This window comes from Empidonax traillii, unplaced genomic scaffold (genome assembly GCF_003031625.1).
Source record: "Empidonax traillii isolate 1590-97213 ecotype Southwest subspecies unplaced genomic scaffold, ASM303162v1 scaffold372:size565953, whole genome shotgun sequence".
Classification (NCBI taxonomy): Eukaryota; Metazoa; Chordata; class Aves; order Passeriformes; family Tyrannidae; genus Empidonax; species Empidonax traillii.
The window spans coordinates 176,653-188,683 of record NW_020955565.1 but is presented as its reverse complement, the minus strand read 5'-3'; the positions used below and the strand labels follow the sequence as shown (position 1 = coordinate 188,683).

The window sequence follows — 12,031 nt, the reverse complement described above, 5'->3', positions numbered from 1 at the left end:
TGAATTAAAACTTGAAGCTTTCAGTAGAACCTGTGTTTGAAAACTCCTGCAAGTGCAGCTCCTTTTCCTTTTGTCTGTTTCGATTTCTGATGCGCGGTTTCTCTTCCCGAAGATTCCGTAAAATGAACAAGCGCCTGGTTCCCAGAAGACCCCTGAGTGCCTCCCTGGGCCAGCTGAACGAGGTGGGGCTGCCTTCAGGAGCTATCCTCTCAGAGGAAGGGGGAGTGGACTTGCCCAATAGGAAAACCTCTGCCCTGCCCAATGGAATTGTGTCAACAGGCAGCACGGTGACACAGCTCATCTCTCGAGGGACTGACTCGGGCTATGACGCCGCTCTGAAGCCGGGCAAGATGGACCATCTGAGTAGCAGCGCCCCCGGATCCCCTCCTGACTTGTACGGCTCCTCTACCTCTTGTTCCCAGTGTTGGGTGTACGTGTGGAGTAGAAACCCGTTCTCTGGAGAAGAAGTGAAATGGGGGTTGCGGTTGGTTTTGTGGTTGGGTGTTTGTTTTTTTTTTTAGTGGTTAAAGGGTAGAGTAGAAAACTATAGCTAAAACTTTCAACTGTTTACTTCTGTTTTAATTGGAGAAGGTGATATAAGCCTTCAGAAGGTGGGGTGCAGACACAGAACAGTGTGTTAGAGCGCAGTGTGCTGTACCAGACCTTAACGAGCAGTGCCATCTTTCTGCTTTTTAGGCTGGAATCTGTCCCCAAGAGCTCTATTTCTGCCTTACCAGTGAACCCTCATCCTGTGCCCCCCCGGGCCCCAGCAGACCTGCCCTCGGTGTCTGTCACCAAGCAGTTGCAGATGGTACCACGAGGGTCTCAGCTGTACAGTGCTCAACAAGCAGATATGTTTTATCAGGACCCCAGAGGAGCTGCCCCAGCGTTTGAGCCAGCACCCTACCAACAAGGTAAGGTTGGCACCCAGCTCTTTCAGCCTCTTGCTGGTTTTAATCTTTCTTCCCACTCTGGTTTTTAAGCTCTTAAATTGAAGTTCTCTTGCCTGTGACGTGGAGTAAAGACGCTAATGTGGTGATGGCTTTATAAAAGGGAAATTGGTAGGATTTTATGTCTTGACTGAGGACATCAATGCAAATTAAAACTGGTATTTGTATCCATTTGGTGTAGCCAATCCTTCTGTATTCAGTTCTTCCCAACTGGGCTAGGACCAGGGAACCAGTTTATGGTAAACCTTACTTCAGTCTGACTCTGGAAAACAGATGTAAAGTGCATGTGATGGGTAGAGAAAAATGAAATTAGAGAAGGGTGTTCACAAAAAAGAAAGCAGCTGAAAAAAGGAACTAAGAAGAAAAACTCTAAGTATAAAAAGTGGAGAAAGGTAATATTGGAAGGGATTAAAAATAAAAGGTATGGCTATATATAAAGACAGGGGGTGATTCTTAGGTGATGTAAGAACGCAGAGAGAAATGAGATAAAGGGAAGTTAATATTAAAGGAAGGTAAGGACTGGAAGACCAAAAGAAGCTGAAAGAAGGAAAAGTCCTAGAAAGGAAGGAGGAGGGCAAACCCATTTTTGAGAAAGTTGCAGAGCATTTTGAAGAAAAACAAAACAACACTTGGTCATTATGTGCCACTGAACATCTGAGTTGTCTGCAAAATTCAATGTTATGTGCATATTTCTGCTTATTTTTAAATTATCCAGAGATCCCAGATAGAATAATAAAATGTTCAGGTAACCAGGAGGTGTGATCTTAAAAGTCTTTGGTGATTCACAGTTCTGAAATTTATTTCTACTGTTCAAGAGGTAGAAGCAATCTTTAGATAACTTTAAATTCTAATCATCTGAGTTCCTTTGCACAAGTAGTGGCTGTGATATATTGGAACAAACTGAATTTTAGTTGCACGGCAGAGGACGTACAGGCTAATCTTCAGTTTGCTTTTTAGCTTTTGTGTAGCTGAAAGCACTCACAGCAGTCTGGTGAATTATTTCTGTGTAGTGTGCCGGCAGGACCACTGGCACCTGTGGTGTGCTCAGTCTCAAACCCCTTCTCCAGCTGCTGTAACACTGATGCCTTCCTGGTATCTTCTTTAGATAATTGGATTGACTTTTGCTGCTTCAGGGGTTTCTGTGGTTAATTCTTGACTGGAAAGTCCAGCTGGACCATTGTTTTGTCTGTTTTTAACCGTTCTGTTGGTGATTGGTGCCACCCGGAGTGCGTGGGGCAGTGTGTGGACGCCAGCGCTAACCCCTGTGTCCCGTGTGTGTCTCCCCTCAGGCGTGTACTACCCCACGCAGTCCATGTCCCGCTTCGTGCGGCCGCCTCCCTCAGCGCCCGAAGCGGGCGCTCCGTACCTGGAGCCGTACGCGCCGTACCTGCCGGAGCGCGTGGTGAGCCCGCAGTACCCGCAGCAGTACCCGCCGCTGGCGCCGCCGCTCTACCCCCCGCACTACGACAGCCGCCGCGTGTACCCGCCCGTGCCGCCCTACCAGCGCGACGACGTGGTGCGCGCCAGCCCCGTGCCCATCGACATCCCGCCCGCCGCCGTCGCCCCCTACGTGCCCGAGGCCAGAGACAGATACCAGCAGGCCGAGGCCTATTGCCCCGTGGCTCCGCACCTCGGCCAGATCAGACCCTCCTGCCACAGGGTTCGTGCTGCCCTTTTGTGCTCATCTGTCCTTTCTCGCCCTGCTCGAACCTGAATGTTTTTGCGGCGAGGGCTTTGTAAGGAAGGAGAGGTTTCCACTCAGGACCCGGCAGGCAATTTAGTTACCGGTCAACTCTGCAGTTGTAATGGTGTTAATATGTAAAAGAGCAGCAGGCTGCTGTTTAGTGCTCAGAGTAGAAAAGGACCGGTGAAAAGCATTGTAATTGTCTCACGTGGCCCTGATTAGGCTGGAGTTTGGTCTGCACTCCACTGCAGATTAAATGCAGTTTATGGAAATAGTCCCGTATGCATTCTTGTACTGCCCACCTGTGACTGACCAGCTCTGTGCCTGAACAACAAATATTAAACATGCCTCTCATGATACAGGAGTTGAGAATTCCACTCCTCCAGATTTTCTCCAAGATTGCACAGTTCTCCCAGGAAGACCCTCCAGTTAGCAAACATGCTCTGGGAAGGCAGCAGCTGGAGTGAAGTCCTGCAGAATAGCTGGATTTACAACATCTGGCATTCAGCTTAATGGCCCTGAATCCTGTTGCTGAGTCCAGGAAGCGTTTTTAACAGAGCTTGTAGACTTACCAGTTTTGAGTTTGACATGTTTGTGGGATGTTTAATTCCAATGCAGAATGAATAATTAATGTGACCAGGTTGTGATCTGTAGAGTTCTCCCACTTTTACCCACATGACTGAAATGGGGACTTGAAGTGCTGGAACATGTTCCAGTGGAAACTTTGCCAAGCTGGGACACATTTCCTGCCTTTCAGGCTTCTTGAACTAACACTGACCAATGTAGGAACATTTATGCCCTGTATCAAACACGAAAGTTAGCAGGTAGACTTTAACAAAGTGACCATTATTTGTTATTTCAATGATTCTGCCTGTCCTCTGTATTTCCCTTTCTTGTAGGATAAGGCTGCCATATTTTGTTTGGATAAACAGCACTTAGGAAATTACTGGTTTTGGGCAGTAATGCAGCAGGAGCTCTGTAACGTATCTGTGTCTTCATTTCAGCCTCATCCCAGCCTGGATGAACTTCACCGACGAAGGAAAGAGATCATGGCCCAGCTGGAGGAGAGGAAGGTGATTTCTCCCCCTCCTTTTGCACCGTCACCAACCTTGCCTCATCCTTTCCACTCAGAGGAGGTAAGCATATTTTGACAAAAACGTGACGTGCTGGCATGTTTAGAAAACACTCTGGAGTTCTTGTGTGCTGACAGGTCAAGGCAACAAGAAAATCAAAACAGTACATCACTTACAAGTGTGTGAGTGGATTGTGGATTTTGTGCTCCAGGTGGGAAGCCCTTGCACTGCAGTCCCCAGTATCTCAATTGGCTGTTCATCCTCTGACCTACCACAGATCCTAAACTATCTGCTCTTGGTGCAACCAAGAAAATAAATGTTGAGCTACTGAAGTAATCTTTGCAGTTACTGGACTTTGCTTCATTTGCTCCTGACATTCTTAGAATTAAGTAACAGCTCGATAGAGACTTAGTTTTTTAACCAAGGTCAAAATACCACTTTCATAGTGGCCAAGTGAACAGTCAGCACTGGGAGCACGGCCAGGTGATCAGCATTTCATGCACTTCATGCACTTCATGCCTGCCATGGCCCAACTCCAAATGGTGATGTATCTGATAAAAAAATAATCCTGGTGGTGTTTCTCAAGTTCGCTGCTGTTGAAGTGGGGAGGGGTGGCTGTGAAGCTGCTTCTTCCCCTCACTTACAGAACCAGGTGTTTGTTTTTGTACAGTACTTGGACGAAGACCTGAAGGTGGCTGGGAAATACAAAGGAAATGACTACAGCCAGTACTCCCCCTGGTCCTGTGACACCATCGGCTCCTACATCGGAACCAAAGATGTGAAACCCAAAGATGTGGTGGCGGCGAGGAGCGTGGACATGGCGGTACGTGGGGATGAGGGGGAACAGGACAAACATGGGTGCTTCTGTGGGTTGGGAAGGACTTTCATTTGCTTTTCTAGGGCTCGTATTAGACCTCAAAAGTGCACTGCAGTCACAGAAAGCATTTGCAGGTGTGCAGAGTGCTTTGTGTTCAAAGTTATCAACAGTCCTACCCTGGTGTGGCTGTTACCAAATTCTGGATCTAGAGGCAGGATAACCGCTCTACTCTGAAGGCATGGATAGCAAGGATATTTTGCCATGATTCTTCACACTTAATTGAGATCCCCAAATTACTCTCTCCTAGCAGTTTGTTAATTAAGCATGTCCATCTGTTGCTTCTTGTACTTCTTTCTGTCAGAGGGAGATGCTGGAACTTAACTTTGTGCTCTTAGTTACTGTTGAAATGTTTTTAGTTTTTACTCGAGGGACTCTGATTTATGGCCGTGAGAGTACCCAAAACTTGCATGGAGCTGTTGAGGTGTCACTGTTGGGAGTGATGAATGGAGAGGACAAGGAATAGGAGTCTGAAATACCACCACTACTTGGTTCCTTCCTAACATTCAAGCACCACTCAACACCAGCAATAGGCTTGCTAGCCTGTGCAAGCGTGAAGACATTGAAATCTTCAAGAGAAGGAACCATTCAGCCTGAGGGACTGTTTTACAGAGGTGCATCTGTTTGCCATCACTGCTCATCTGCAAAAGGGATTTATCATCTTTTATTTATCTGTTGTCACTGTCATGGTGGCTTTTCTTTGGCCAGTAAGGGAGGGAGGAAAGATTTCTATCAGAACTTGTTCTTCTGTGGGCAGATGCTCACAACAGGCTCCCCTTTTCCCCTCTGCCCAAATGGAATTCATGTGTCTGATTGCTGTCCACTGAGTTGCTTCCCTGTAAGACCTCGAAGGCACTGTGTGAAATGGGAGCAGAAAGGAGGCTTTCTCACAGAAGAAAACACAGCAAGAAAAGGCATTTCATCAGCAGCTTTGGCCTTTCTACCTGTGCTCTTGCTCCCAGTGCTGCACAGGGTGGTTCGTGGGGTTACAACAGTCACGTTTGAGCTGGGGAAGGACTGAGATTACTCGCAATCGGATTATTGCATCCGAGGGGCACCGCTCAGGAATCCACAAACAGCTCTTGGCTTTCCTCCCTGCTGCCGCAAAACTGTGCAAACAAACTGCAGCTCAATTAACACACCTCAGCTTCTGGAGAAGCAGCCTCATTCTTCATGGCTAAACAAAGCCTTCTGCCCCAGAGCTGATTTTCAGACAGGCAAATAGCATCTCTACTGCTCTTCAGTTTTTGTCTCCTCACAGGAAAAAGTGCTCAGGAAACCTTTACTGAATTAATTCTTCAGTGAATTAATTCTGCCTTTTTTCATGGTTCACAAGAGATTCCTTGTGGGAATTCTGAAGATGGGAGTGGCCTCATCTGAGAGTGCGTAATGCTGAATATTATGCAGGTGGCATTGCAACTTTACTCAGTAAATAGAAGTAGTTTAAAATTGGTACTAGCATCCTGCAGCAGCAAGATTACGATGTTTGGGGTTTTTTCCAGAATTCCAAATGCTGAATGCCTCTTCCCGTTTCCAGATGTTACATTTCTTGGCTCTAGCTTCCAACTCGGTTTTTACTGCTGTTTTCACTGCCTCACTTGTGTTATCCTGCCTGTTTCTAACCATCCTTATCCCCACTGAAAGCTTGCAGAGTTTTATTTTCATTTTGGACCATACCAAAGTTTTTGTAGCCTTTAGCCAGTTCTCCTTGTGTAGTAGCCCCACTTCCCTCATTCTTACTGTACTACAGTTTTTTGAATCTAGTTTAAAGTCTTAACTAGATTTTGGCAATTCTTACATATTGCATTTTCTGGTATCCAACAGCTTTCCCATTTAAGTAAGTTCTCTGAGGAGAGAGAGAGAGAACATTTTATCTCTTCATATGCTGACCCCTTATGGTGTTTGAGTGTGAAGCTCAGTTAGAAACTAGGATGTTCCAAGCAGGATTGCTCCTTAACAAAAAACATGCCTGAAAAGATGTACTAGACAAGTCCAAGTAAGTGCTGTACTGAAAAATTCCCATTTGGAGTCATTTGCAGGCTGTTAGTGATACAGCTCTTAACAGTGGGCTTCAGAGAAATTTCTTTTGGCCTCTAGAAGGACCATATATTCCTCAGAGAGGCCCACTGATGTCATCTTGGACTTGGTTTAAGGAGGAGGTCTTTTCCCCCCATCTGTTCCCATGAGACTTTCTGTGTGTAAATCTCCATTTGCTGCTGCTGGATGTGCTCCCATTTCATTATGCAACCACTTCCCAGGGGTGTAGGAATGGTCATCTTACACCCTCTGACAGCAGAGTTAGAAACCAAAGGGCAGGGAGACTGGCTGAAGGGTGAAGTGAGTGGAGGACGCAGGAGTTGCTCTGTGCTGCCAGCTGTGGCTCAGTTAATCCCTGACGGGTGTCTCGTGCAGAACGTGGACAGCAAAGCCCTGCGCGAGCAGCGGCTGGACCTGCAGCGCCGTGCGACCGAGGCTGGCGACGACGACCTCATCCCCTTTGGAGACCGGCCCACGGTGTCGCGCTTCGGGGCCATCTCCCGCACGTCCAAAGCCATGTACCAGAGCTCGGGGCCCATGCAGGCCATGGCAGTTCAGGGAGCGGCCACCAAACCCATCATTTCAGGTACGGGCTGTGCTCTCGCCTCTTGCTGTTGTAAACTCTTGCTGTTTCCTTTAGTGCCACAGTTTAAGGCAAGCCCTGTAAACTTGGCTCTTGCCTTAGGAGCGTAGCTGAGGTGTGTGTTACGCCACTAAAAATAACTCCGGGTAGGGTTAGGCTGAGAAGCCTGGAGGAAAAGGTTGCCAGTGCTTTGTGAGGTCACTGGGTCTCTTCAGCCTGGAGAAGGAGAGACATTGTAGTCAACAGGTTAATCACGAGGGGAAGCCAAAGGGCAGGCACTGGATCTGCTCTGTGGTGACCAGTGACAGGACCTGAGGGAATGGCATGGACCTGTGTCAGGAGGGGGTTCAGCTTGGGTTTTAGGAAAAGGTTCTTCCCCCAGAGGGTAATTGGGCACTGAACAGGCTCCCCAGAGCAGTGGGCACAGCCCCAAGGCTGCCAGAGCTCCAGGAGGGTTTGAACAACTCTCAGGGACAGGGTGGGATTGTTGGGGTGTCTGGGCAGGGCCAGGAGCTGGATCCTCATGAGTCCCTTCCCACTCAGGTTATTCAGTGATTCTGTGGCAGGTTTGTGCACATATTGTGTATGTCTTAGTGATTTGTTGTTGCTGTTTGGACAAAGTTACTTTGTCCTGCTGGTCCCTCTGAGGTGAGGCTTATTTTAAATCTGTTGCAGTAGAATCCAGAAGCTTAGGGCTTTCCCAAATACATGATGGAAAACCATCCTGATGAAGTACTGTACTGCTGCTCTCATGCTTTATGAGTAACAGCTTCTGCAAGCTTAATGCAGCCATTATCTTGTGTATTGTGAGGCAAAGTAAAAAAGTAAGAATAGGTCATTTTCAGCACATCTATTTTCTAATAATATGTGTAGTGCTGCTGTCTGTCGGACTCCCAGAGAGGGTCTCTTTCTTGAGGTGCACTGAATAAGCTGAAATAGTAAAAATAATTGCTCTCATAGTGGCTGCAGGTTTGGTTTTGTGTGCCCATCTCCCTGCAGTCCTTCAGTCTCATACTCTGGAGGGCTGTCACAGATCTTACTGGGCCTGTAGGGAGAGTTGTGCCTTAGGCACATGAGATCAGTCACATGGAGTATTTCTGCCTTCAAACAGAAGAAATGTTAGACTTGTCACTCCTAGAGGGTTGGCCTTTCTTGTTGTTCTGTGTTGGCTGAACTACTGGAAGGACAGTTTTGTAGTAATGCAACCTGGTTTTCTTTCTGTTCACTGGCAGACTACAGTCCTTATGGAACTCACAGTGGCTGGGGAGGCTCTCCGTATTCTCCTCATCAAAATATTCCTTCTCAGGGACGTTTCAATGACAGGTACTATCACTCTTTGCCTTTTGCTAAATTTTCTTAATTTTTTTTTTCTGCACCAGCTGAGTAAAGCTTTTTTTTTTTTTTGCTGTTGTTGTTTTGGTTTTTTTTTTAATAGAACTCTCCTTATTTTATTCTTTTCTGGTCCCCCAGGGAGAGGCTGTCCATGCCGGACGTGGCTGGTCACGGGAAGCAGTTGCCGTCGGCTGAGCGGGAGCAGCAGCTGCGCATGGAGCTGCAGCAGGTGGACCATCAGATCAGCCAGCAGACTCAAATGCGGGGACTGGAGGTTGGTACCAGCCCTTGGAACAGCGGTCAGGGGTGCAGTGGAGAGAGATAAAGCTGGTAAAGCTGCTTTTCACGGGCTGATCTGTCCCTGACTATCAGGACACTCGGTGACAACACTTCATTGCGCGATGCCAGGCCTCAGGGCTGGGGTACAGGTGGCAACCTCTGCTCGGCAGCAGAACCTTCACGTGCAGATCAGCACTCTGCACTCTGCTCAGTCATGTTTGCTGTCATTCTCACTCCCTCTCTGTTCATCTCTCTGCTCACAAGCAAACTCATGGTGTAGGTGCCTGTTCCTCCTGGCTTTACTGCCGTGGGAAATGTCTGATTTTTTGGTACAGAAAGCCATGACCTTCCTCTGTTTCGTGTTTTGGCTTTGTGTTTGCACCTGTTTCTTCCTAAATAGCACAAGCCACAAGAGTCAAGGAAGTAAATATGAAATATATTTAGCTTGAAAAATTAAAGCTTAATAGTCTGGGTCTCCTCACTTTCATTTTTAAAAGAATTAATGAGCTGAAGTCTTCCTGTTTTGTGAGACACAGGAGGAGAAGTGTCAGGGCATAAAGAAAGAATTGTTTTAGCCAAGCTTAAGTTACTATTTTCCTCCTAGGAAAAATCAGTAAATATTTTATCAGAAAACTGTTCTAAGTACTTCAGCAACTTGTTCATTCGTGTTGCTGAATCCATGTTAATGGTTTCACCAAAGGCATTGCTGTAAGTAGTGGATAGCAACTTCTACTGATGCAATGGTTACCTAAGAACAGGTGTTAGAGAGGGGTTACTGCAGATTAGATGTCAGAGCTCACAATTAAGTCACAGCAGCAGCTGCAGAAATGTGCAGTGCTTAGTTACTTGAAACATAACTTGTGTTCTTGTGCTCTTGTTTGGGAACGAGAGAAGATGTTTTAAATCTTGCATGTTTGCCTTTGCCATAATAGAAGAGTATTGGAAAGTTGCAAAACCCATGAGTGGCCTTCCTCTCCTGCTCATCACTGCTGGGATTGTCTCAGTGTTAAATCCTACAGAGCTGAGTGTTGAGCCTTGATTTTACTGTAATTTGAAGTCAGCAGGACTGCTCAATTGTTTTGAGTAACAGCAGCTCTCAGTTTATCTCTGGTGTTCAAAGCTGCAAGTAGGTACTAGAAATCCACGAGGCTTTACTGGTTTACCTCCTTCAAGGCTGCAGCAATCAGTTCACTCTGAGCATGAAGAACTAGATCATTCTGCTTTCTTCCCAAATAAATGAGCATTTCTGCTTGAAAACCAACCACATGTTGGGTTTTGTGTTTAAATGCAATCCTGGGTGTTGTGTTTAAATGCAGAGCACACAACTGCAGAACTGGTTCTCAAGTTATTGGCAGAATTTTGGAGTGGCTGCCATGGCTACTGCTTTGAGTAACTTGCAATCTCTGAATGACTGCAGCCACTCGCTTCTCTCTGTTCCTCTGTCTCCTGATGTGGGACAGGAGAGAGCTGCATATTGACATCTACATGTCTCGAGGTGGTTTATATGACATGGTAATAATTCTGGCTCTCCTTTAGAGCTTGATAAATTCTGCTGTAAAATAAAGCAGTAGATTGGCTTACCTACTGTTACATTTTGTCCAACAAATAGCTCACAAAAGAGCAGTGCTTTTGTGCAGGGGCTCAATCTTAGTTTCGAGGAGGGAGTGGTACGTGAGGAAAGCACGTTCAAATTTATGGCAGTAAAAGATATTTAACCCTGCTTGTTTAAAGGTCCGTGTAAACAGACCCATTGAAACTTGCCCTGAAAGTGGTTTCATTTGGGACTTTGTGAGGTGTGGAGAGAGAAGCTGGTTTTGCAAACGAGCAAATACTGTGGCGTTGTGGCCTTGGAGCTCCCCCCGTGCCTGGTGTCTGTGCTCAGTTGTGTGTGCTTGGCTTTGTGCATTTAGGCTGTTAGTAACAGGCTGCTGTTGCAGAGGGAGGCGACTACCCTGGCAGGCCAACCACAGCCCCCACCCCCGCCTCCCAAGTGGCCTGGGATGATCTCAAGTGAACAGCTGAGCTTGGAGCTACACCAGGTGGAAAGGGAAATTGGGAAGAGAACCCGTGAGCTGAGCATGGTGAGTGCTGGGGGGGTGGGAGGCAGAGAGGTGAAGAGCCCTGTAAGCCTGGCAGAGAGGCTGGATGCCCACAGCTGGAGCCAGCCATCTCCCTCTTCACCTCTTTTATTCTTCAAAACCTCCTGAGAAGTTTCTCCAGTCTTCTTCATGAAGAAGTTTAACTCTAGAGCCACTTGAAAATGCTGTTATTTTGTTGCCATTCGAAATAAGTGTGGCTGAAATTTAACAGTCTCCAAGGTCACTGTGCCATGAGTTCCATAAACTGCCTTAACCTAGAAAACATCTGCAGGTACAGGCTAGTGTTCAGAAGTCTGTGTGCTGTTACAGTCTGTGGCCTTCGCTTATTGTTATAAGGATCATCCCCTCCTTTTGAGAAATAGTGTCCCGAGAGGATGAGCAAATCTTAGTCTGTTTTTGTCTCATGGCTTTTGTGGGTTACACTGTGTGACTCCAATTGACAGGCCTTCGTCATCGGCCCTAAGGGAGGAAATCTCCAGTTCTTTTAGCACACTGTTAAAGAATTTTTCATCTGTCCTTTTCTTTAAAGGAGAGCCAGTCTTCACTGGATATGAAAAACAAACTGGGCACCACTAAACAGACAGAAAATGGACAATTAGAGCCGCAAAGCAAGGTTCCAGCTGAGGACCTCGCACTGACATTCAGGTAACGTGGGCCTTCAACCTGTCTTTGTAACAGGAGCATGATTTCATCCAGGGGCACTCTCCTGGGTCAGTAATTCCCCCTGCCTCACTTCAGCTCTGGAGGGGAAGCATCTACTAGGAAAAGAGGGTAGTGCAAGCATGAATTAAGGACTGCTTTAACTGATGAGTAGGTGAGTGGAATGAGGCTTAGGTAAATAATTACAACAGAAGATTTGCCATGTCTGTCAGACCAGGAGTCCGTCTCGTCAGCACTGGATGATTAATAGGGAGGAGGAGGAGATAAACAACAACCATAAAAGAAATCTCTACCTGTATATTGGTTTCAAAGAAAATAGATGTCTCAAATGTGAGAGGAAGGTTATTCCACCCTGCTAAGGTTTGTTGTGTGGATTTATCCAGGCAGGTACGTGAGTTTGAAACTAAGTTCTGTTTAATTTGTAGGCAGTTATCTTTTTCTGTGGAGATGCTGGGACTGA

The 12,031-nt window shown here is 46.7% G+C and overlaps 1 protein-coding gene across 13 annotated transcripts in view; it reads left to right on the top strand.

The window, feature by feature from the left end:
• Positions 1-12,031, top strand: part of RC3H1 (ring finger and CCCH-type domains 1) — a 53,318-nt gene that overhangs the window by 38,989 nt on the left and 2,298 nt on the right. For 5 of the 13 annotated variants that reach the window (XM_027892861.1, XM_027892865.1, XM_027892860.1 and 2 more), the window contains exons 10-19: positions 113-394; positions 697-914; positions 2,240-2,610; positions 3,639-3,770; positions 4,360-4,530; positions 6,994-7,204; positions 8,434-8,524; positions 8,672-8,807; positions 10,723-10,893; positions 11,441-11,555. In XM_027892861.1, coding sequence (XP_027748662.1) covers positions 113-394; positions 697-914; positions 2,240-2,610; positions 3,639-3,770; positions 4,360-4,530; positions 6,994-7,204; positions 8,434-8,524; positions 8,672-8,807; positions 10,723-10,893; positions 11,441-11,555 — 1,898 coding nt within the window. Of the gene's footprint in view, positions 1-112; positions 395-696; positions 915-2,239; positions 2,611-3,638; positions 3,771-4,359; positions 4,531-6,993; positions 7,205-8,433; positions 8,525-8,671; positions 8,808-10,722; positions 10,894-11,440; positions 11,557-12,031 lie in introns of all 13 variants that reach the window. The other 8 variants (XM_027892869.1, XM_027892864.1, XM_027892867.1 and 5 more) reach the window with 8 other exon arrangements.